The sequence below is a fragment of the Diabrotica virgifera genome, chromosome 9 (assembly GCF_917563875.1).
Source record: "Diabrotica virgifera virgifera chromosome 9, PGI_DIABVI_V3a".
NCBI classification, from domain to species: Eukaryota; Metazoa; Arthropoda; class Insecta; order Coleoptera; family Chrysomelidae; genus Diabrotica; species Diabrotica virgifera.
Window position 1 is genome coordinate 153331501 of NC_065451.1, and position 27499 is coordinate 153358999.

The 27499-nt window shown below is 33.4% G+C and overlaps 1 protein-coding gene across 1 annotated transcript in view; it reads left to right on the plus strand.

The window, feature by feature from the left end:
• Nucleotides 1–27499, plus strand: part of LOC126892359 (breast cancer type 2 susceptibility protein-like) — a 130111-nt gene that overhangs the window by 65217 nt on the left and 37395 nt on the right. Inside the window, exons 6-8 of the mRNA XM_050661877.1 lie at nucleotides 1952–2122; nucleotides 9491–9698; nucleotides 21588–21802. Of these exons, the coding sequence (XP_050517834.1) occupies nucleotides 1952–2122; nucleotides 9491–9698; nucleotides 21588–21802 (594 nt within the window). The remainder of the gene's footprint in view (nucleotides 1–1951; nucleotides 2123–9490; nucleotides 9699–21587; nucleotides 21803–27499) is intronic.

The window sequence follows — 27499 nt, forward strand, 5'->3', positions numbered from 1 at the left end:
TCAAACGCCTTTGTAAAGTCTGTGTATACAGCATGAACCTGGAAGCCACCTTCAAGAGATTCCACAAGGAAGTCGGTAAATGACAATAAATTAAGTTCAGTGGAGCGGCTAGAGAGAAATCCAAATTGCTGGTCGATAAAACAGCATTTTAAACTTGCTGACAAATAGTCACAAACAAGACTCTCAAAAACTTTGGGAATACAACTCAGAATGCTAATCGGACGATAATTGTTCACTTGAGACTTATCTCCAGATTTTAGTATTGGGGTAATAAAGCTAGTTTTCCAGTAGTCTGGGAACATCCCGGTCTTTAATGACAGGTTAAAAATGTGAAAAAGAGGTCTCGAAAGTAAAAAGCTTAAGTGTTTAAGAAAAGAAGGACCATCTGGACCTGGCCCCTTGTTGCTATCCAAAATGGAAAGTTTTTCATATATAGACGAAATAGAAATGACAAATTGAGATATGATAAATTGTGATAAGTTGATGTCACCAGAATCTAAAATATTATCCTGCAAATCACAATCTCTATCACTATAAGTTTTTGAAAAGTATTTAAGCAACAAACAATGTTTATTTATCAAATAAAGATTTTTTCTGTTTTCTCTCAGCAGTATAATGTATTTTGAGTTAAATAAATTACATACATTCTTCTTTTTGTGTCAATTAATTTAGTTAAAAATAATTTTTCTTGGACACCCTGTATAAATAATTGTGTCAATGGTAATATTACTGAATAGCGAATTGAATAACCTTTCAAATGAGCTAGCACACGACCTCTATTCCCTATTTAAAAATAAGGAGCGGGGAAGTGGAAGGGAGGGGCTTGACAAATGACAAATTTATGTACCGTAAAAATGTGTCCCTCTTGGTTCAAAAATTGACCTGTTTCGTTATTTCCTTAAAATCTAATAAATACTGCCAAATATCGAGGTGGACTGTTTTCTTTGGCCCACTCTGTATTAAGTTTTTGCTGCCCCTGCCTTTGTTATAAGTTTCTTTCAGAGTTTTTGAAGTGAAAACTTCTTTAGAGACGTTGTGCACTTTTTGGATGGGGAAAAAACATTGAATTCGCGACCGTCATCCCGATGGCGAGATATTAGTAGTTTATATACTATAGGTTGAATTGCGTATAAGTTCGACCGAAGTTATAATGGTTGGAGGAGGGATATAGTATGTAACGAAGACACTTGCGAAACGAGCACATGAGGGGCCACACTATCCATATTCCAATCATTACAACTGATTAGTGTTTAAAGTATTTTTGAAGTAAAAACTTCTTTGAATTCGCTACCGTCATCGCTTTGCCGAAATAAATTCTGTACGTAATGTGTATGTATATATAAATAGTATAGGACACACGCAACGCGTATACAGGGTGACTGATTAGTTTGATAAAGCTCAGTAGATCCGCTATAGTAATAGATAGCAATAAAACTTAATAAAAAAAATTGTAGCCAACTTTAAGCTTCACATTACAAAATTAGTTAAAATGTTACAGGGTGTTCGATAACTTAGTGGTAGACCAAACTTATGTTTTTTTTTTAATGAAACACCCTTTATTTTATTTTATATTATAAAACGGTGTAGCACTTCTTTTTGGATGGGGAAAAAGCATTCAACTCGCGACCGTCATCGCTACAGCGAGATATTAGTAATGTATATACAATAAGTTGAATTGCATATAAGTTCGACCGAAGTTATAATGGTTGGAGGAGGGATAAGGTGTGTACACGAAAGCGCTTGCTTCGCAAGAAGTTTTTACTTCTGTCGGCACTCCCCCGAGTGCCTTAAATTTTTTTATGAGCACTCTTTTGGCCCTTATTCTTTAACTTACTCATGCAATTTATCAGTCTTTTCTGCAGCTGTCATAATAATCGTTGTTATTGGAATTTGGGTTTCCATGTACTTATTGTCGACGACAATTAAAATACAATAACATTAACTTTTTTAGGTAGGGTTTAATTCACATGAACTAGAACTTACTGATGGTTGGTATGGAGTAAGAACTGCCATTGATGAACATTTAAATTACCAAATTTTTGCTGGAAAGATCAAAATCGGTACTAAATTGATTACCTGCGGAACTGAATTGATGAACTGTGATGGATGCCACCCTTTGGACGTAAGAGATCAAATATTAAAATGCTGTTACGAGGGTTGTCTTTTTAGTTTTTCATATAGCCATAAAGACAAAATATATATAGACTTAGAGTACTGTATTGATCAGTGGCGTAGCTAGCCCCACGGGGGCCTCATATCAAAGTTTGTCGCGGGGCCAAAAAGAAGTAAAAACGCTTGTATAGAATAGAATAGAAATATGCTTTATTGTCACTGAACATTTTATAATTTTAGGGACAAAGCTTACAAGGAGTCGGAAAAAATCAATAATAAATACAGTTTACTGAAATTACATAAATCGTCAACATTATTACAAAGATTAAGGAAGGGTGATCTTTTGGTATCATTAGGTACTTTTCAACTTATTACTAATAGAAAAAAAATGCGAAAAGCGAAAATCAATAGAGAAGGACTCCTATATAAAAAAGCCACCGAGTTTTGGCATTTGCAGATGGTGTGGTGTTGCAGGCAAGGGAAAAAAGAGCTACAAGTGATAGTACAGAAAATAGTAAAAGCAGAAAATAAAATGGGACTGTACATAAATGAAACTAAAACAAAATGTATGGCGTGGACAGATAGTCATTTCAGGAATGGAAAAAAGTTTAAAGTAGAACTAAGGAACATCATACGAATTCGAAATGGTAGAAAGATTTATATACCTAGGAGCAATAATATCACGTAAACCGAACATTAAAGAAGAAATACAAGGTAGATAATGGCAGGCAATAGAGGTGTACATGCGCATAATGGAATATTGAATAGCAAGTTTTTATCAAGAAAGACAAAAACACAGTTATACAAAACAATTATATAACCAGGAGTAACATACAGCAGTAAGACATGGACAATGACAAAAAATGAACAAAATTTGTTGGAGATCTGGGAAAGGAAAACCCTGAGGAAGATATATGGAGGCATAATAAGGGACGGTTTATGGATAAAAATATCAAATAATGAGTTCAAGGAATTATACAATCAACCTAATATAATAGGAGTGATAAAGGCACAGACTTAGATGGCGAGGTCACTTAGGAAGGATGCCGAACACGAGGACTCCGAAAGGGGGTACCAAACTACACTATACCTTCAAAAAAGAGAAAAGGAAGGCCGAAAAATAGATGGAAGCAAGAGGTCGAAAAATATATGGAAGATATAAGAATGGGGCTATAGAAGACCAGAGAAGAACAATGAATAACAGAAAGGAATAGAGGAAAATCACATATCAAGCCACAGAAGATCTCAGTACATAAAGAAAAGTGAAAATGAAGAAAGACCAAACTTTCCAAGCCACGGGTCTAAGGCCTTTAGTGCTATTGTATATATATTATTACAAAATAAAAGATAATGAAATAAAACAAAACAACCTATGGCAAAATTTAAATAAATTGTAAATTACATAATATGTACAACCTTAGGAACTAATAAGTTCTGCGTATAACACCCAAATATAGATAATAATAATAAAACTAATAAACTCTAATAAATCAAAGTCGAAAAATAGATTTGAATTGTTGAGACTCGTTGTTTGAAAACAGATTCAGTTTTTTCAAGCCAAGGGTAAATGGACATTGAAAATGAGCCTAAACAAAGAAGCTCTGTTCTAACGGCAGCAAGTAGTGTAGGTACATAAATACAATTGATAGATAAAGAACAGATTACACGAAAATATACCCAAACAATACACAAAAACTGCAATTTGGCATTATACATTATACAATGTCTCAGACACAGCCAACGCAACAGTGAATGGACAATGAAAGGTAGCTTGAAAACAAAAAAGCTTTGTTGATGGAATTGCGGCGAGCGGTAGAGAATAGAAAATAGATAAATATAATTTATATATAGATAAAGAATCCAGTACACGAAAATGTCAATATACAAACAATATACTTTGTTTCAAAGCGTTTTAATAGTGAAATAATTTTAGAATATTTTGTTCATTTTTTTTAAATGGAATTTTGTTTCTACATACTGCACTGAGGCCCCGTATAATTAATACGGCGCTAGCTACGCCTCTGGATTGCTGTATTGCTTTTCAATATATCCCACCAAGATCGACACACTTTTGCATACGTTCCAATCCATTTTTTTGGTAAAACAGTTATTTCAGTATTCAGTTGACACCTGGTTTACCTGGAGGCATCAATGGCTTCTTCTGGCGACTGGAATCGCTGCCCGCGCATTGAATTTTTGATTTTTAGGAATGTGAAGAAGTCGTTGGGACTTAGGTCGGGGCTATACGGTGGATGGTTTAACAATTCGATGTTTTGAAGCTCCAAAAACTCTGTTGTGTTTTGGCGACACGCTTCAATTACTATTTTGCTAATTTTAATTTTTAATAACTATTTCAAAATTAAATAAGACGTCCCATTTAAAATTCACATTTAATATACAAATCATATGCATAGAAGGGCCTGTTAAGTTTTAAGAAATGACATATATCCCTATTCAGGTAAAATGCCTTTCAGTTTTTAAAACACCAGATCTAATAAATTGTCGCCTGTCTGGCCATATGGTAGAACCACATAATGACAGATTAGTGTTTGTGGTCTGGTTCAGTGGAGTCACAGTGGGCACCCCGTGCGATCACACCCTCGCTAAAATAACAAATCCTCTTTCCAGACATTTTCAGGTTCTTTTTACCGATTGAAATAAATATATTATTGATGGATTCGACCGTTACTTGATGGAAGTTCATTTTATCTAACAATAAAACACTGAAAACGTTTGTTTTCTATACTCCACAAAATTTATTATAACTAAGTGACTACAGCTGTTTCGGCGGAGTGCCTTTCTCAAGTGATATAGTTTACAATGTGTTTGCCTTTTTAAGTCTTCAACTGTAGAGGTTGAGGAGTGGGGAGCTGTTTGTCTCGAGTTGGTCATTCAGAATTATATTTGTATTTTTCAGTTTATTAATTTCCATAGATTCTAAAAAAGATAGCTTAAGGCCTTTATTTTGAATATGTAGAATTTGAAACTCTTCATTGAAAGAATGATTATGATCTAGAAGGTGAAGTGCTTATGTAGAAGTGTCTGTTTTTCTATTGTTGAATGCCCTTTTGTGTTCTGCTATCCGTTTGTCAAAAGTTCTGCCAGTTTGACCGATGTACGTTTTCGGACAGTCACCACAAGTTAGTTTGTACACACCACTCTGTAGTTGCTTTCTCTTTCGGCTTTTATTGTTCTTAATATATTTGCTTAAGTTGTTGTTAGTTCTGAAAGCTGGTGTTATTCCTTTCTTTTTTATGTATTTGGCTATTTTTGTTGTTATCTTGCCAGTATATGTGAGAGAGCAGAAGGTACTGGGTTCTTTCTGTGGTGGTGGATACACTAATTTCAGTGCTTTCTTATGGAGTTTTTGGTTTAAAATTTTGTTAACTGTTTGTTCGTTATAGCCGTTGTTTACTGCTATTTGTTTATAATAAATTTTGTGGAGTATAGAAAACAAACGTTTTCAGTGTTTTATTGTTAAATATATTATTGACAGACAGTTTGTTGTTTTTACATTTATTTTAATTTCATTTAATTGTTTCCGTGGACAATAACGTTATTACACGCAACTCAACCACCACACCACGGAACAGTCTTTTGGGCAGTGTGAGCACTTGCATTGTTCTGATGTAGGATGATCCGCCGTTTTGTGTTACTTTGTCGGAGTTTCGCGATAACTTCTGGTAAACAAACGGTTACATACCAATCAGAAGTAACCGTTCTTCGATCTTTTAAAGCAATTGTTGCCACATGACCAGATTTTGACGCAAAAGTTGCGACCATTTTCTTTGACACATTTCCAGAACGGATCACTTTTGTTAATTTTTCCTCATCGTAAAACACCCACACAGCGGATTGTTGTTTATTTTCCGGTTCGTATGAGTAAATCCAACATTCATCGCAACTTACAATACTAAAAACGTTGTTTGAGCTTCCTTTATTGAACCGTTCCAATGTTTTTCGACACAAATTGACCCGAACCGTTTTTTGCTCTTCTGATCCAACGGAACACCAACTTCGTAACACCCAGTTTTTCATATAGGATCTTATGGATCGAGGTCTTTGAAATGCCCAAATATGTTTCCATCTTCCGGTATGTTACACGGCGCTCATCCTTAATTAGCTGACGAACCGCATCAATGTTTTGCTGTGTGACTGCTGTTTTGGGAGGACCTAGCTTTAATTCGTCGCTGAGACTGGAGCGACCACGTTGAAGTTCGAAATACTAGCGGGAAATAGTTGACTGTTGTGATGCTTCATTCCCAAACACAGATATCATTTCAGCGAAACATTGCTGTTGGGATAATCCTCTCCGAAAATTGTAAAAGAATATTAGGGGAAAATCGGATAAAATGGTCCCCCTGGGTAAAATGGTCCCCTAACATATTTCTCATAATTTTCATAAAACCATCGTTTATCTTTCTTTATTATATTCAGTACTACTAGCGTCACCTATGTACGAAGCTGTGAAGATGTGCGAAGCATATTAAGCTAGTTTTAATATAACCTATAAAAACACGTGATATTGTTAATTTCGTGGTCGCAGAAATTGTGTTTTTAGGCGTTTTAATTAAAGTAAGTAGAATTTTTTTTAATGGAGTTTAAAAAGTTATCCTTTTTGTTTATATCAGATATGTTACAATTTCTCTAATTATCAGAAGTCACTCATGTAAATTAGTTTTTATATTTGATCAGATTTTGAGGTAAAATGGTCCCTCCATGTTGAGGCAAAATGACCCCGGGGACCATTTTACCCTTGCTTGGCCTACCAAATAAAGTTTTGAGCTATACAGAAATATTTTTTATAACAATCAAATGTAGTTATATTATCTTTACAGAAATAATGGTTAGAACTTATGTTCGGAAGACGACAAGACAACAATGGGATTCAAATTCAATGAAACTTGCCTTGGAAAATATTTCTAACGGTATGCCTTTTAAAAGAGCTGCTAGGATTTATAATCTGCCTTTAAGTACTTTAAAAAGAAGGACCAAAAATCAAAATGTATTAGTAAGTGAACTAAAAGTAGACTAGTTTATTTATAAAGGAGATGTCAGAAAATTATCGTTACTTTCTTTTAGGCAACAGGTTATTCGAAAATACTTGGTCGATTCACTACAACATTGCCCGAAAAATTGGAGACTTCCTTAAAGGAGTATCTTTTAGATATGGAAGACCGACTATATGGTATGACGAAGAAAAACATTTGTGAAATGGCGTACTCACTTGCGGAGAGGAATGGTATTAAACACAGGTTTTCTAAAAACAAAAAGTCAGCTGGAACGGCTTGGTTTAGAGATTTTCTAAAGAGATACCCAGAGATTTCTTTTAGAACTCCTGAGGCTACCTCAGCTGCCAGGGCGAGAGGCTTTAATAAAGAGGTAGTCGCTAAGTTTTTTTCTCTTTTAGATGAAATACAAAATAAAAATAACTTTAACCCTATGAGGATATATAATATGGATGAGTGTGGCATCCAAACGGTTCCTAACAAGTTACCCAAAATTTTAGCACATAAAGGACGGAAACAGGTTGGTTTCCTAACATGCGCTGAAAGAGGACAAAATGTCACCGTTGTTCTCTGTGTAAATGCTGCAGGTCAATTCATCCCTCCAGCAATAATATTCCCACGCAAACGAAGGAATGAATTATTATTTCTAGGTGCCCCACTTGGAACACTTTCTCTTTACAACGAATCTGGATACATGAAATCTGACACCTTTATTCTGTTCTTAAAGCATTTTCAACAGCATACACAGTGCTCAGTTGAAAATAGGGTTCTATTATTGCTTGATGGTCATTCAAGCCACAAATCTGTCGAAGCTATAGAATACTGCAGAGAAAATGCATTATAATGCTGTCGTTTCCTCCACATTGCACGCACGAGATGCAGCCATTGGATGTAGCAGTATTTTCACCTCTAATGACGTATTTTAATGAGGAAATTATTTTATGGCTTAAAGCAAACCCTGGAAAGGTCATAACTCTGTATAACATAGCTAGCTTGTTTGGAAAATCGTACCGACGAGCTGCCACACTTAACAACGGACTCAGTGGATTCGAGAAAACAGGCATTTACCCTTTTAATCCGAACATATTCCCAGATTGGAAATTTAAACCATCGTATACGACTGATCGACCTCTAGTGGAAAATGAAACCGTTGATCCCATCGACGAACAAAGAACTCCTTCTCCACAAAGGGATACTTCTTCTCTTGTAAGGGTTTTATCTATAAAGAAAAGAAAAATTCGATTCAGAGGAGTGAGAAGCTAGTGGAAAATCTTTAGATGATGTCAGCCTTTTTGGAAACAGTCCGTAGGAATTATCGGACAATGAAACTTTAGTCACTGCAGCTTCAAATCCGGAAGTTGTTGCTTCAAATCATAAAATTGACGTTACAAGCTCCGTAGTTGGTAATTCAATCCCAATTTCCGAAGTTAGCACTTCAAAACAAAATGAAATTCCATCATTGCTGGACGATACTTTTGTAACTCCATATGATATATCTCCACTACCTCAGGCACCTCCTCAGACAAGGAGTTCAAGGCCTTCGCAAGGATCGCCTGTTTTCACCTCTACACCAAATTATTTTTTGATGAAAGCAAAAAAAAACACCCAAGCTAACTTCACAATCAGCTAGAAAAGCTGTAAGCAAAAAGGTGTTTGGAAAAAACAAAGAAAATAAGAGATTTGATGATGATGAAGATGACGTTGCCTGTATATTTTGCTCGGAATTATTCAGTAAATCGCAGGCGAAGGAAGTTTGGATCAAGTGCAGTTTGTGCAATAAATGGTGTCATTTATTGTGTGCGGGTGTAACTGGAAAGCAGAAATTGTATATTTGCGATTTTTGTAAATAAAAATGTAGAAATTACGTTTCCTTTACAAAAGAACTGTAGGGGCCATTTTACCTCATGGATGGGTTCATTTTACCCTAACCATGGTGTAAAATGGTCCCTTTAGGGCTCTTTAAAAATAATGTTATTTTACTTTTAACTCTATACTTAAATAAAAAATTTTCAAAGAAATATGTTCTGTTATTACGCAACTTCTTGTCTAATTAAACTGTGCTTAAATATTTCGTTTTTTGTTATGTGTAGCCTAAAAAGAAGTTAAAGGGACCATTTTGCCTCAATTTCCCCTACTAGAAAATGTTTTTTCTAGCAAGATTGATTTTTCGACCAACTTGCTAATTTCAAAAATTCACTGTATTTACACGACTTGTTTTTTCGCAATGAATCTCTAGATTTATGTCAACAAAAGATTGAGGTTACATTTGTGTCAGAAGGTTTTATTGGTGACGCCCTCTAAGCGGCTATATGCAAAACTAAAAAGACAAACCTCGTAGCAAATAATGATAGCTGGTATGTTCGTTTAAGGTTACGGATTTAACATTCTTGAAAATATGCTTTAATTGTACACGAAGGACTAAGTGGGACGTGAAATTAGGATATCAGCGATTTCCAGGTCCGTTTTCAGTGCCAATTCACAGTGTTCGTCCTGGTGGAGGCCCCATTGGACGGATCGATGTGTTCGTTGTTAGAAGTTATCCTTTCAGGTATTTGGATAAGTCTGAAGTTAAATGTGGTAAGTGTTAAACAAGTATGTGATGTTCTATAGGTATAAACTAGAAATGAAACAATAAGGTAATTTTCTAATTGTTACCATATTCTAAACTTGAAAAAATATATAAGGAATAATCAGATTTTTTTACATGCCATTCCTATAGGACTTTTCATCGATTGTCATTTGTTTCGAGCTTATGTCATCTGTTGTATAATCTGTGTATAATATTAATATACACGGATTATACGACATATGGCAGAAGCTCGAAATAAATGACTGTGAATGAAAAGCCCTATTACAACGAGCATTTTATTGGCTAGATGTAGTGACGAATTTATATGACGTCATTATTATATTTGGTCAGATGGTAAATGGTAACTGACGTCTGTCATAATGTTGTAGTTAAATATAATGTCAACTTATTGTTTTCAAATTATCTTTCATTTATTTGGTTTATACAGGGTGTCCAGAAACTCTCCCGACAAACGAAGACTGGAGATTCTACAGACAATTTACCTAGTCCGAAAATCCTTCCTAATGAAGCTCGAGCTCTTTGCAGATCGCGTCATGGAATTAATTTTTCGTAAATATCTCCAGAACGCTTCTATTTAGAAAAACGAAAACTGGTAAGCTTATTTATCTTTTAGGGATAGATCATTTCCATCAATTGCGAATTTCTAATACCGGTCATAGGCGTCCGTTTTGGGTAGGGCAGCAGTTATTTTATCGTATAACTTTTTTCTCTTTAACTTCTAAGCATTTTTAACACATGATTATTAAATTATGATATATTCTAGTACTAAAAGGTACTCTTGTTTTAAGCCGGTATCTCTGAAAGATAAATATGCGTACCAATTTTAGTTTTTCTAACTAGAAGCGTTCTGGAGTTTTTTAAGAAAAACTAATTTCAATGCGCCATTTCAAAGAGATCTAGATCCCTTAGCAATAGGGTGGAACGAAAAATTCGAAGTTAATATTTTTTATGGGGCTAGTGCGAAAAAGTTGTGTTTTGGTGTATAATAAAACTGTAAGAAACCTTTTTTGTATTGGACCCTATCTTCAGGTTCCATATTAAATTTAAATTTTTGGGAATTACAAAAAAAAAATAAAATTTTAAAAATTTATTTTTTTATCAGTTCTTTGAATCTAAATAATTGTTTTATGATACAATATATATTTTAAGATTGGTAGTCTGATTTTGTGTTAAAAACGGCATAATATTTCTAGACTGCAACCTTGAACGAATCAAGCCATCCCTTGATTCTGGTCCAAACAGCAGCTGATGCTTCAGTTACTAACTTAACAGTTCGTTCCACGGATTTTGTGTCACAAGGGCAGTTTAAGACCTCTATGTTGTTGTAATTTCCAGAATCAATCATATTCCTTACATCTTCATTGGAAATATGTTTTAGCAAAGGAGGAGCCATACCTTTGAATCCAGAAATAGAAATTAAGTCATTACAATCTGCAGCACTAAAATTAAATGTTGGTATTTTGAATCTCCGGATCTTTTTTTCTTTCTGACTTTCTCTAGCTTTCGGCACTCTGCGTAGTCCTAGCTCCCGTATATGTTTTCGTTCATCTTTCATCATACCGAATAATATATTTTCGGAGTGGGCAAAATAAGCATTCCTTTGGATAACGGCATCGACAATTTTTCTTTGGTCAACTGGTAGATATCGTGAATAATGGATCATTCGCCATAAATGTTTTGAACAATCAGAACAGCTAGGATACAGTTTTATATAAAACCAAACTGGTGCATACACTTTTTGGATAAAACTTACTAACATAATTAATTGGGGGCTGGGACATTCAGTTCCAACATACAATCGAAGCAACCGATTATCAACTGTCAACCACCTTGCGTGTGATATTTTACCAGGTTTTTTAAGGCTCAAATCATTACGACATTTTCCCGCAGCAACTGCTTGACTGATTTGGTACAAGTACTTCTGATCGGTACTAACGCTCGGTTTCATAATTAGTTAAAGTGGACTTTAAATTTTTTATCAATGCAATTCATATGGGTAAATGTCAACTTTAAAGTGAACTTTAGTTAATGTTCACTTTAAGTTGATTATGAAACCGGGCGTAAGGTCTGTTGTTTCTAATAATATTGCTAGGTTGTTTCCCTATTGGCCCTGAAAAACCAAGTGGACCACTGATGCGTCCATCTAACTGTTGAATTAAATGACGTAGAGGTAGCTCATTGCAATGAAATAAGCATACTAGCCATTGAAGTGAATTGCCGCAGTATTTGTGACGTAGATGGTTGGACATGAACTGTTGAAAAAGGAGCAATGAATTCTTCTTCATGATCATCTGCATCAGAAGAATTTGAGTCAGACAAGCTGCTACTTATGAAAGGATTGGAGGAATCAACGGTACATACTTTAAGAACAATAATTTCGTCAGTATTATATTTTTGAGAACTTGCCTTTGCCTTCATGGTTCTTTCCATTTTCTTCCTTATTGCTGCAGATGCTGCAGTATCCACTGGTCCAATTGCCATTTTTCGACAGGATCGTTGATCTTGAAGAAAAATTCGCTCATTTTGGTACTTTCTTGATTTTATCACAAGTACACACACAAGCCGCGATATTCAATAACTTTTTACACTCCTTTCGAAACTGGCAAATCTTTTCTATTTATGAATCAGATGCTTGCTGAGTTTTTGTGTACCTATCGGTTAAGATTTTGATACTCTGTATAAATATTTTTAATCATATCTTGAATGCACTTATGCGATAATGTTGGAATAGAAGCTTTTATTCATATTTGTTCTACTTTCGTTTCAACGGCATCCAAGACGTCGGCGATAGATGGATCTTTATTATTATTTGTCAACTTTAGTTCATTACGAATAAAGAGAAAGCACTTTAGAATGTCACTCTTAGTTGGTAAAACACGATTATTGAAATTTGATCAGAGCCAATTGATTTTTTCGACAAAAATATTTTTTTTGTTTTTTCATTTTTCAAATCCAATATGGAACCTCAAGATATTTTTTTATTTCAAAATGCTCTCGCACCAATTGTATTCATCACCTGACACAACTTTTACACGATAGCCACAAGAATTTTTCTTTTCTTTTATTTTCTTGACCTTTTTCGTTCCACCCTACTTAGCAAGCATTTTCGGACAAGGTGAATTTGGTTAAATTGTCTTAAAATTATGTGAGGAATCTCCTGTCTTCGTTTCTCGGTAGAGTTTCTGGACACCCTGTATTTTAACAACAGTTTATTTTTCACCAACTTCACTTTCCCTGCTCTATCCTTGATTGGTCTTGTTGTATGGTAGGTTTAATTGGCGTTAATTTTAAAAAACGTTGGTGGCTAAATGGGCACAGCTCACAAAGGCCATAAAAGAAGAAGAAAAAAATAAACAAACAAACATCGTATATCGGACAATGTCAGTTTGACACTTATAGTAAAGATACTAGAGATAGTTATCTTTGTTTCACACTCTTAAAGACAAAGAGAAACAGTGTAGGCTGTAGCAGCTCTGGTAAATAAATATGTGCTTTTTATTTGGCAACAACGCTGTCCTTCCAAACTTGACGGAGGTGTAAAAAACTAATATATGAGGAAAAATTTGTTGAATTTGTTTGCCGTTAAGTTTGTACCGGTGGGTTATGATGTCATTAAATCTATGACGTGCATTGCTAATTGTTTGACTTCTGGAGCATATTTTGCTACTTATGAATAATTGAGATCGAAGTTAGCCGAATTTGTTAATGAATATAATTATAAAAAAAAATAGACTACAATGACCTCAGGATCATATATAATTAATACTATAAGTGGCGAGCAAAAGTACGTCTTAACGAACGACTGTCAGAGGAAATTGAAATTACGCTTGGGTCAGGATAGGGGGTACTTATTTTCGTCAATTCCCTTGAGGGTGAAACAGCTGGAATAAAGGTAGATGAAGTTCCAATTAACAACATTATATCGCTGGTACCTATGATTAGTGTGATTCCTAATACATTTCCACTGAAAATAATAACTCTTTGATAAGTGTTGGCGATACAATTATTTTTTATATGTGTGTCCGCGAAGATTACAACTCCCAAAATATTTATAACGAAAAGATTTAGTTCATAATAGATGCCGACGGAAACAATTATTTCCCTTTCTCTTTCTGTTTCTGCCGACGAAAACAATTATTTCTGACAACTTTTTAGTAAATATAAATTTTCGTGGACCCACAAACAGAAATGATGTTTTTTGCTGATACTTCTCAAAAAATAAATTTTTTCGCTAACACTTTATTAGGGATTATAATTTTCACAATCATATAATCAAAAATAATATTTTTCGCGGCGTTCATTGAAAGTTCTACTCTTAACGGCATTTTTCGGAGTTATACTTTTCGTAGGCGGCGGCGATATATGCAGATGACGCTGTCATCTTAGCCTTAAATATTGAAAATCTTCAGAGACTGATGAACAGAATAGCGGTGTATGGTCAATAATACGGTCTAACAGTGAACATTAAGAAGACAAAATGTATGAGAATATCTAAAATTTAAAGAAATAACGAGAATCTGCTCATAAACGGAACCAATGTCGAACGAGTAGACCAATATACATATCGACTGTGTACCTGCATAATGTCCTATATGATTTTGGATAACTTTTCAGGAGAGAGTAAATACTATTTTAGTTTGCGGTCTGGCTTTGCAATTTTCTACATGGCATAGACTCTTCTTCATGGCAGTTAGGACCGAATGCTTGTTGCTTGGTACTTAGGACCTAATGAAAGAGTTAAAATTAGCGCCAAATTTAATGATTTATTATTTTTGTTACTACATTGCAATAATATATTTGAGTGGTTAGGTTCCAATGCCGGGAAAAACGAAAAATGAGAAAAATGTCAGATAAGACATTATGCATGTACAGGGTTATTCACTATATTTTGACCCCCTGTAAACTGCTTTATTTACAGCATTAAAAAAAATATAAAATACAAAAGTTATTCGATTTTTAAATTATGGTTTTTTGACATTTATATATATATATCACACTAGTGACATCATCCATCTGGGCGTGATGACGTAATCGACTAGTTTTTTAAATGAGAACAGGGGTCGTGTGATACCTCATTCGAAAGGTTATTGAATTATCTATTCAGTAATATAAACATAAAATAATTATTTGTTCAGGGTGTCCAAAGAATTTTTGGCATAAAATTAATTGACACAAAAAGAAGAATGTCTGTAATTTATTTATTTCAAAATATCTTCTACTGCTGTTAGAAAACAGAAATAAAAGCTTATTGCACAAAATTTATTTAATAAGCATTGCTTTTTGCTTAAATTCAATGTTAAAACTGCTAAGAGACAAATGGGTGGCAGCTTGAACATTGAATTTAAGTGAAAAGTAATGTTTATTTGTTCAATAAACATTTATTTCTGTTTTCTGGCAGCAGTATGTGACAACAGGGTCGCAATGGAACCGCCTTTCTAGTTATTAATAGCGTAACAGACAAGATTATTAACTTTAAAGCGGTTGATGGAAGAATATCATATATAAGAATGAAAAATAAACAAACAAATTTAACATTTGTTAATATATATGCCCCTACAGAGAATGCTCCCGAAGAAGAAAAGAATGAATTCTATGAGAAACTTGAAGAATTGTACGAAGAAATACCAAAGAACGACATACTAATCCTGTTAGGAGACTTCAACGCAAAGATAGGGAAAGAAGGCACGAACAGAGAAATCGCAGGAAAAGAAACGTCTATCAAAATACGAATAACAATGGCAGGAGAATATGTAATCTAGCAGCAGCAACCAAGACTTTTATTATTAGCACCCAATTCATGCACAAAAAAGAGCACAAAGTAACGTGGCTAATACCTGGAACAACAGACGGAAACCAAATAAAAAAATGGGAACAATTGTACAGAATGTAAGGTCTTACAGGGGAGCCAATGCTGATTCGGATCACATTTTGGTGATAGGCGACATGAAATTGAAGATACTTGAAGACAAAAACGACAGAAAGAAAAGAAAGAGGTGGGATCGGTCAAAACTGAATACAGATAATGCAAACAGAAAATCCTGCACTAAGTTGGAAGAAAAACTACTAGTCCTAAAACCATCGAACATACATGAAACATGGGAAGACATAAAAGATGGTATCTTAACAACAGCAAAGGAGACGGTAGGACTAATGGATGACAATAAAAGAAAGGATTGGTACGATGAAGAATGCGAGCAAGCTAGTAAAAACAAGGACAAAGCAAGACACAGGTGGTTGGCCACAGGGAAACAAGAAGATCTCCTACACTATAAAGAGAAGAAGAATGAGTCAGACAAATGTTGCAGAACTAAAAAGAAGAAATGGATTGAAGACTTACTGCTGGAACTCGAAGCTAATAGTAACGATAATGCAAGACTATATAAACACATAAAAGCACAGAATAAGAAAAAGATACCGGCAAATATTGAAAAATAGAATGGGAAACACACTATAGAGAATTGTTCAAAAAAAAAAGACGATGCTGAAAATGCAGAAAATGAAGAACAAACAGAAAATAGGAATGAAGAGCAATCAGAGCCTCCCTCATACTGCGAAGTATTGTCGACCATAAACAGATTAAAGAAGGAAAGCAGCAGGACCAGACGACATTATAAATGAGTTCTTCAAGAAAGGGGGAGAGGAACTAGCTCACAGAATCCACAAGCTGATAGAACGAATATGGGAAGAAGAACGCATGCCGAACAGCTGGAATTGCGGTCTGGTAACACCAATCCCTAAAAAAGGCGACAAGACGAAATGCACTAACTACAGGGGAATCACGCTATTAAATACAATGTACAAAATATTAACTAATTTGATCAGACAAAGAATAGAAAAAGAAACGAGAACAAAAATAGGTGAATACCAACATGGATTCAGAGAAGGTAAGTCAACAATAGATGCAATACACATTGTAACGCAAATCGTCGAAAAAAGTTACGAGCACGGAATAAATCTACATATACTGTTTATTGACTACAAGCAAGCCTTCGACAGTGTCATAAGGGAGGAGCTAATTAATTATATGAATCAACTATGCATTCAAGAAAAACTACTAAGTCTCACGATAATGACGATGAAGGAATCCAAGGCACGAATCTTAACAAGGGAAGGCCCGTCAGACGAAGTACAAATGGAGGTAGGTGTCAAGGGAGGCTCTCTGTCAACAACATTATTTAACATTGCCATAGAGGGGGCAGTAAGAGCAGCCAAAATTAGGGGAACTATTATCGAATCTTCAGCCCAACTGATAGCGTATGCAGACGATATTGCACTGGTTACTAGAGATTTAAAAACCATGCAGAATATAATATTAATACTTAGTGTGACCAACTCCAATTCAGTCGAACTCGAGACAAAGCAGAAAAAAATACATGAAATCCGGGATTTTTCAATGAAAATCAGGCCATTTTTTTTAAATATAGAACTTTAATATCATAGGCGTAACCAGGGAGGGGATTTGGGGGTTATAACCCCCCCCCATTGGGATGTACTTTGAGCTTTATACGCCTAACACCATACCCACCATAGACCTTCCAGTAGTTGTAACCACCCCCCCCCCCTTAGGGTGATCCTGGTTACGCCGTTGTTTAATATCATCGTTTTATTGCTTATTTAACATTTTTATGTTGACAATGATATTTTTGTTGGGATTAAGCGACAATTGATTGTAATGATAACTACATTTTTCTTAGTTTTTGACATTTCGATTCCCAATCCGGAAATCGTTCTCAAAAAAGGAAATTTTTGATGTGGTATTAGTATTACAAAGATCACTGAACACTAGAATGCTGGGAAAAAGACCGGTTGGAAAGTTAAGAAAGCGCTGGGAAGACACAGTAAACAGCGACGCACAAGCACTTTTATGAGTCCGTGTATGGAGAGCAGCCACAGACAAACAAGGGTGGAGGCAAGAAATAAAGGAGGCGAAGGCTCATTTTGGGCTGTAGTACTGTAGAAGAAAAAAAATTAGTATTTACCAAAACGTTGAAAATTCGGATGGCCCGGAAGTCTTGTCCGGGACGCCGGGACACGACTTCGTAATTCGGGCCATGTCCCGGATTTTTCGGGCTAGTTGGTCACACTATTAATACTAGATAAAGAAGCAAAGAAGAGAGGGCTAGTAATAAACCAAAGCAAAACGAAATACCTCAAGTGCTCAAGAGAGAATACGAACAGCGAGAAAGAAATTAAGCTTTGTGCATATACATTTGAAAGAGTATACCGTTTCAAATACTTGGGGGTGATGGTGAATGGCAGAAATGATAGAACGGATGAAATAAATGAACGCATCCTACTGGGTAATAAAACCTGCTGGAACTACCAAAAATTCTTGAAAGAAAAGCACATTAGTAAGACAACCAAATTAAAAATTTACAAGACTGAAATCAGTCCAGTGATCAAATATGGTGCAGAGACGTTGTGCCTAACACAAAAAGATGAAATGAGGTTAGAAATTTTAGAGAGAAAGATAATTCGACGAATAATGGGACCGGTGAGGATAAGTGTACCAGTGTATAAGTCACCCAGGGTGAAGACATAATCAAGTTCGTGAAGGCGCAAAGGCTCAGGTGGCTGGGACACACAGAAAGAGCTAACCAAGACTCTACGCTAAAGCGAATAACTGACTGGAGACCAACAACAAAGAGACCAAAGGGAAGACCCAAAACAAGATGGAGAGATCAAGTCTTAGGAGACATAAAGAAGCTGAGAATCTACAATTGGAAGGAGCGCTATAAGGTCCGGAAATAATGGAGGAAAATTGTAGACAGGGCCAAGTCACACACGCTGCTATAATAATAAAAGACAACAGCGGACTGATTCTCCGCAATAAATGAATCAGAGAGCCCAATAGGGCGGCAAACACTCCGCCAGTAGTGACTAAGCCATGATGATGATGATGACAGCAGTAGAATGTATTTTGAATTAAATAAATTACATACATTCTTTTTTTTGTGTCAATTAATTTAATTAAAAAAAAATTTTGGACACCCTGTATGAATAATTATCTTAATGTTTATATTACTGAATAGAGAATTGAATAACCTTTCAAATGAGCTAGCACACGATCCCTATTCTCATTAAAAAATAGTCGATTACGTCATCACGCTCAGATGGATGACGTCACTAGTATGATATATATGTCAAAAAATCATAATTTAAAAATCGAATAACTTTCGTATTTAACATTTTTTTCTAATTCTGTAAATTAAATGAAGCAGTTTACAGGGGGGTCAAAATATAGTGAATAACCCTGTACACAGTTGATATCTTGGAACAATGATCAACTCCACAAATGATGTCGAAGGAATAGACCAATATATACTTCTTGAAACAATTATCAACTCTACAAATGATTACTGCCAGGAGATTAAGATTAGAATAGAAAAGGCTGGAGCAAATTTTAACAAAATGGGAAGAGTGTTCTGCACAAGAGATTTGAAGTTAGAGCTAAGAGTTAGGTTGGCTAGATGCTACGTTTTTTCGGCCTTGTTTTATGGGATGGAAGCTTGGACATTGATTGCGGATGAATGAAAAAAATGGAATCATTCGAGTTGTGGATGTATAGAAGAATTTTTAAGATATCATGGACAGAAAACGTCGCAAACAAAAAGGTTGTGAGAAACATGAAATGGACGTCTTAAATACAATCAAAACTAGAAAATTGGAATATTATCTCTATATTACACGTGGAGAGAGATACAACTTGCTCCAATTGATTATGCAGGGAAAGATCCAAGGAAAAAGAAGCCTAGGGAGACGTAGAATATCATGGCTGCTCAACCTGAGAGAATGGTACGGATGTAAATCAAATGAACTTTTCAGAGCAGCTGCCCTTAAGTCCGAATAACTATGATGATTGCCGACCTTCATCGCGGAGATGGCACTTGAACAAATAGTTTAAGTAATGAAGCTTAAAATAGAACAAAACCTCGCAATTTTTACAGAATGGATCGATTTGCTTGAAAATTTGGGAGTAAATAGTGGATAGTCCAAGGATCAAAATCTATATGATGCCGAAAGGCGCTTTTACCATGGGAGTGGTTGCCACCCCATCCCGGGGGTTGAAATTTTTTATTATTTTTTTACAGCAAAAGTTGATAAAAACATTCATTCTAAGCAAAAAATGTTCTATACATTTTTTTGATAAAATTAACAGTTTTCGATTTATTCGCTATCGAAAGTGTTAGTTTTGTATCGAAAAAATCAATGCTTTTAATCAGTTTTCTGCTAATAACTCCAAAAGTTTTCGTTTTATCAAAACAACTTTACTTAAAAAAAAATGTACCTTTCAAAACAAATAAACAAAACCGTTTTTTTTTTAATTTTCTTTAAGACCAATAGTAATCGAGCTACGCTTTATTATATGTTAGCTCTTCTTCGTCAAATGCTAAATATTGTAGTTTCAAAATCAAAAGACGGGAAAACTATGCATTTTTCGCGGATAACTTGTTCAAACTAATTTAAAGTATTTAAAAATATCTATCTCTAGAAATAAAAAAAGTCTCTAGCTCAAAAATTAAGTGACTTATAATGAAAAGAATGTCAGTCCCTATTTTTTTTCAGCGAAAAAGTGATCGGAAGCAACCTTGTAATCACCACCCTAATTAAAATTGGTGATTGACATTATTTGGTCTTCTTTACTTATGTATTATTAATAGGTTCTAGAAGTTTGATCGGCTTAGAATGATTAGTTTAAAAAAAACGGAGTTAAAAGCGAATAACGAATTTTTGTAGTTTGGAAAAAAAATGGTCTTTTCTTCAGAACAAAAAGATTAGCATCAGAGATACGAAAAAATGTTTAAATATGAAATTGTAGCATATTTAATTCTCAAGGACCTGGTTTGCAAAAATTGGGTGAGCTATTGACAATTATAAATTGTGATAACATGCAAAACCCACCTTTACCAACCCTTTCAAAGTCACCTCTTTTTGCGACTGAGGATTTTAAAAAGATTTAATATTAATATACTTATAAATCTTGTAAAAACCTACAATATTTTTGTTTGCTACTAATCTTTCTAAGATAGAAAATTAAAAAGTTACGGTTAAAAAATCAATATATTTTTTTGAAAAAAAAGGAGAAATCCAATTGGAAGCATAATAATGTTAGTTAGCGATGTTTTTAGTCATTGGCCTTATTCATTCTTCTTTATTTATGTATGATTAATATATGCTAGAAGTTTGACTGGCTTAGAATGATTAGTTTTTAAAAAACTGGATTTAAAAGCGAATAACGAATTTTTGTAGTTTTGTAAAAAATGCCATTTTCTTCAGAATAAAAAGATTAGCATCAGAGATACGAAAAAATGTTTAAATATGAAATTGTAGGTTATTTATTTCCCAAGAACTTGGTTTGAAAAAATTTTTTCTACGGCAAAAATTGAGTGAATCCTAAATGAGTATTATCGAAAAACGTTGATTTTTTCGATATAAAACTCACTTTCGATAGCGAATAAATCGAAAACTATTAATTTTCTTAAAAAAATGTATAGAACATTTTTTGCTTAGAATGAATATTTTTATCAACTTTTGTGGTCAAAATATAATAAATTCCACCCTCGATATGGGGTGGCAACCACCCCCATGGTAAAAGCGCCTTTCGGCATCATATAGATTTTGATCCTTGGACTATCCACTACTTATTCTCAAATTTTCAAGCAAATCGACCCATTCTGTAAAAATTACGAGGTGAAAAGCTTCGGTTCCTGGACTAAAAAAGATCTTTATAAGGAGATTTTTATATTAACTTATTAGGTTTGGCTAGCTTTTTTAAAATAGGCTATTTAATATTCTAATTAATTTTTTCACCCACAACTACAATTCTTCGAGTGGGTCGATTTTTTTGCTCGCAAGTGTATATTTTAATATTTTAGTTTGGCGCAATAAAAAAGCCGAAGAACGAAGAGCCCAAGCTTGGGAAAATGAACGATACAAGAAATTAGAATTAATTGAAGAGAATATAAGAAATGAATTTAGAAGTATTAGTAACCCAGAAAAGCTGAATAATAATTGTGATATTTCTGGAATAACCTGTCCCAGAACTCTTTTGGAAATTATTGAAAACAGTAATGATCCAGAGATGATGGAAGTAAGTCATCTACGGTTACGTTAATATTTGAATTTAATTCGAATTTTATTTAAGAACTTAACCACAATTTTAGTTTAAAATACGTTTATTGTGACGTCTCGATTTGTACTTCAGAAATTTGTATTTTGAGGACAAAGTGGAAATCGAAACGTCAAATAATATTGTAACAATAAAACGAGCGATTAGTATTTATATACGACTTTATTAATTTATTTATACAAGTTTTCTTTTACAAACCCTACCTTAAACTAAACCTATTTACAAAATCCGTTCCTATGCAGGGTGTTTCATTGGGAAAGTAACATACGTTAACTGTAGAAAGAGGACACTTAGGCGGTCTCAAAAATACCATACCTAATGTATCTTACTCCATTAATAAGAAAGATACTGGGTGTTTTATCTATTTTTCCATTTTCGTATTTGGTTCATAACTTTTTAACCACACTGTATATTTATTTTATATTTGGCACGCAAATATCATTTAAGGTGTACAATAAATTAATTGATTTACAATTGTAAAAAATCCAGATCCGGATTAAAAAATATTGGAAAAATATTCCGACCCCAAAACAACACCCTGTACATTAAATTTTTTTAAAATGGATTTTTCATTTGAAAAGAGGATGAAAAACTAAATTCAGTGGTATAATTTGAATTTTCGGCAAAATGATTTTTCTGGTGAAATTTTGAATTTGAATTCGGAAGTTAAGTGAATTGCGAGAGCTCTAAGTAGAAAAAAATTGAAATACACCTTACAACTTGTCAACTTCACTGTATATTGATTTTTATATTTAACACGCGAATATTCTTTTAGGTGTCCAATGAATTAATTTATTTACAATTATAAAAAATCCAGGTCCGTCCGGTTTAAAAAATATTGTGTAAAATATTCCGACCCAAAAAAAACACTTTGTATATTAATTTACTTTAAAATGGATTTCGCATTTGAAAAGAGGATGAAAAACAAAATTAGTGGTATACTTTGAATATTCGACAAAATTATTTTTCTGGTAAAATTTTGAATTTGAATTCTGAAATTATGTCAATTGTGAGGGCTCTTGTAGAAAAAATTAAAATGCGACTTAATTTTAATTAATACCATTATTTTATCTAAATTGATAAAATGTTAATATTTTAGTGTTTTTTTATTATGTGTGAAAAATAGTTTTTGGCGAATATTCATCTTTAAATAATGAATAAATAATAAAGAGTCAATAAAGAATACATCATTTAATCAACAAAATAGCTAAAAATTATAACAAAACACCGAAAATTTGCAGCATAATCACTATTCAAAACTAAAGTACTTATTCAAAATTACCAACATCAAAAATTATTTTTTTTATACGTAGGTACGGTAAATTTTTGTAGTTAGGTACCTAGCGGCATGTGTACTGTGTACTGTGTGTGTTGAGTAAGTGTCTTGTTACATTGCAAAGTCGACGTCATTGTCTTTACATCATAGAAAAAATTAAAATGCGACTTAATTTTAGTTAATACCATTATTTGATCTAAATTGATAAAATGTTAATATTTTAGTGTTTTTTTATTATGTGTGAAAAATAGTTTTTGGCGAATATTCATCTTTAAATAATGAATAAATAATAAAGAGTCAATAAAGAATACATCATTTAATCAACAAAATAGCTAAAAATTATAACAAAACACCGAAAATTTGCAGCATAATCACTATTCAAAACTAAAGTACTTATTCAAAATTACCAACATCAAAAATTATTTTTTTTATACGTAGGTACGGTAAATCTTTGTACCTAGCGTCATGTGTACTGTGTACTGTGTGTGTTGAGTAAGTGTCTTGTTACATTGCAAAGTCGACGTCATTGTCTTTGCAAAGAGACGCTAATTGTATCCCAACGTCTGCGGTCCCTCCGGTGAGTACCGATCCCACAAGGACAGAAACTATTTTCATTTATTAATTTATATTAAACGAAAAATTTCTGACCCTGGTGAGATTCGAACACACGACCATTCGGACCTTTCGATCCAAAGGTAGGCGCTCTTACCACTGAGCCACAGAGGAGGTCATCAAAAATTATTGTTATGTGTGCAAATGTTAATATTTTACCAATTTAGAATAAATAATGGTTTTAATTAAAATTAAGTCATATTTTAATTTATTTTACTTTGAGCTTCGCAATTCACATAATTTCAGAATTCAAATTCAAAATTTTACCAGAAAAATCATTTTTCCGAAAATTAAAAGTATACCACTAATTTTGTTTTTCATCCTCTTTTCAAATGCAAAATCCATTTTAAAAAAATTTAATATACTATAATATATACTAATATGTATTTAATATATAAGGTGTTTTTTTGGGTTGGAACATTTATACAATATTTTTTAATCTGGACCTGGATTTTTTATAATTGTAATTAAATTAATTGACTGGACACCTAAAAGAATATTCGCGTGTTAAATATAAAGTCAATATACAGTGTGGTTGACAAGTTGTAAGCTGTATTTCAATTTTTTTCTACTTAGAGCTCTCGCAATTCACTTAATTTCAGAATTCAAATTCCAAATTTAACCAGAAAAATCATTTTGCCGAAAATTCAAAGTATACCACTGAATTTAGTTTTTTATCCTCTTTTCAACTGAAAAATCCATTTTAAAAAAATTTAATGTACAAGGTGTTGTTTTGGGGTCGGAAAATTTTTCCAATATTTTTTAAGCCGGACCTGGATTTTTTACAATTGTAAATAAATTAATTTATTGTACGTCTTAAATGATATTTGCGTGCCAAATATAAAATAAATATACAGTGTGGTCAAAAAGCTATGAACCAATTAAAAAAATGGCAAAATAGATAAAACACCCAGTATCTTTGTTATTAATGGAGTAAGACCCATTAAGTATGGTATTTTTGAGACCGCTAAGTATTCTCTTTCTACAGTTAACGTATGTTACTTTACCAATGAAACACCCTGTATAAAGCCCAGCCGTTATTTCTCGAAGATTCTGTCCATCTCTAGTTATTGTCCCGACATTCGGAGAATTGCTCGTCTTAAAATTCCGTCTTGCAATTCCCCAAAAAAATACTAAATTATATTAGAATGCCATAAGAAATAACTTCAAAATAATATTAACAATCTATTTTTTTTTTTCATACATCTTCGGTGTTTAATACATGACTGGCTTAAAATACTAAAGGAAACTTAATTATAAGAGCGTACCCTATGGTATCTTCCTATTTTGTCTAATAACTACTGCAACCAACTAGCAGCAACTAACTAATAGCACTTTTTTACCTACCAACTAAAACCACCATCTCCTACTTGTGCGCAGTTGACTGGCGCACATACTGTACTCCGAAAACGGGGTGGCAGCTGTAAAGGATGACGACACTTTCGGAGCTTTTCCTTATCTATCTGTCGTTGTCCTGCTTCACTTCTTCCCATTTCTTCTTAATGACTGCACGAATGTAATTGTGCACACTATTCCATCTCTCCTCACTTCCCATCTCTAATAACACCAGACATTCCATGTATGTTCCTGGAATGTACACACGGGACTTTGAAAAAATTCCTGGGATGTCCTCAAAAGCACAAGAACGTCCCCTGAATGTCCCAGGAAAGTCCTCTGTCAGCATTTTAAACATTCCCTGAATGTCTTATTGGAACATTCCATGAATGTCCACGAATGTTCTTAGGACATTCAAAGTATATTTTTTAGACATTCCCTGGGTATAGTCGCTGATGTCACATAATACCTCCAATTTGTTTTTTCATGAGTTTTGTAAGAGAGACTAAAAACTTTTTTTACAGTCACCTCCTGTTTTCATATGATATTTTTTGACATGTTTTGTAGTAAATTCAACTATCTATTTACTACAAAACATGTCAAAATTTACATGTGAAAACAGGAGATGACCCTAAAAATGGTTTTTCGTCTCCTACAAAATTCATGAAAAAGCAGATAGGAGGTATTGCCACATCACCGACGATATACCAGAAGTATATGTGGCCATACCAAATAATACATCCTTGATAAATATAAACATTTTTATTGCACAAAATCTTGTCCTATATTTTTTCCATAATATTCACTACTAGTCCAAGTAATGAAGCTTAAAATAGGACAAAACCTTGCAATTTTTACAGAATGGGTCGTTTTGCTTGAAAAATTGAGAATAAGTAGTGGATAGTCCAAGGATCAAAATCTACAGGGTGAGTTTTTAGTGCGGGATCGGTCGATAATTCCAGTATGGTATAGAATATCGAAAAAAGTTATTTAGAAAAAATGTAGGCAATGATATTCTCTAGGCTTGGAAAATATGTCCATTTCTACAGGGTGATCAATAACTGCGTGGTATATCAAACATATAATTTTTTAAATGGGACACCCTATATATTTTTTCATATTTATATCCCTCTCATAATTCTTGTTCATATAATATAGGGTTTTGCATTACTATACAGAGTATTTAACAAGTTATGACCATTTTTATTTCGAAATCCCTACGAGATTAACACCATGTATATAAAGAAGTAATTCGTAAACAATAATTTGTTTTACATAATAAGATTAACAATATACTGTAGTTTTGAAGTTAAGTTAAATTGAAATTATTGACAACTATTTGTATACAGGGTGAACTACAACACCAAATTACGATTTTCTTAATTTTTTTAAATAGATCACCCTATATTTTATTTTTCCAAAATATTGTATTTGTGATACTCTTTCATTTTTATATGGCATTCCCTATACCTAAACTTATTACTTTCCGAGATATTTTAAGTTGTCTTCAAATTTCGGGAATACATTCATTTTTTCTAGTAGAAATAAGTTAGTATTGAGTGATAATTAAACAAAATTATTTTTATTTATTAAATAACTAACACAAAATATAAATCATAACAATAAGTGTGATATTAACAAATTATCATATTTCCCTAATATACAAGAATCGTAAAGTTCCTACAAAAAAAATGTGTCTTGTATATAATAATATAACAAAATTATTTTTATTCAATAAATAACTCACATAAAACATAAATCAAAACAATATACAACTGATGTAACAGTTTTTAGATTGTTCATATCAACAATATTCTAGGCCAAGAAGCTTTTAGTAAAACATTCAATGTTATAAGCACTTTTAAACTACAAAACAAAATTACGATTTTCTCAATGATCACCCTATATTTTATTTATTAGGAATGTTGTATTTATGATACTGTTTCATTTTTATAAAGTGTCTCCTATACCTAAACTTCTTAGTTTCTGAGATATTTTTAGTTTTCTTCATTTGCAGGAAATACATTCAATTTTTAATAAGTAGAAATAACTTAACAAATAAGTATTGTGTAATAATATAACAAATATTTGCAATCAGTGAATTTCTGACAAAATATATAAACCATAACAATATTTAATGAATGTACCAATTAATGTGATGTTAAGGATATACCTACGTCTAAAGTAAATGTTGAAAACGTCCACGCTCAACGTCTATGCAATTTTGTAACCGATATTCAAATGACCGAGCCACATTTCTTAATATTTTTAAGTTAATATTATATTAAAAGCTCCTCTTATTCTATTTTTCATATCATTAGGCGTTGTTGGATGCTTCTGGTATACAAGGTTTTTTATATAGACCCACATGAAAAAATCAATTTTGGAAGAACTGGAGCACCGTCGTGTAAAAACCTCAACCGTCAAAAAAATGT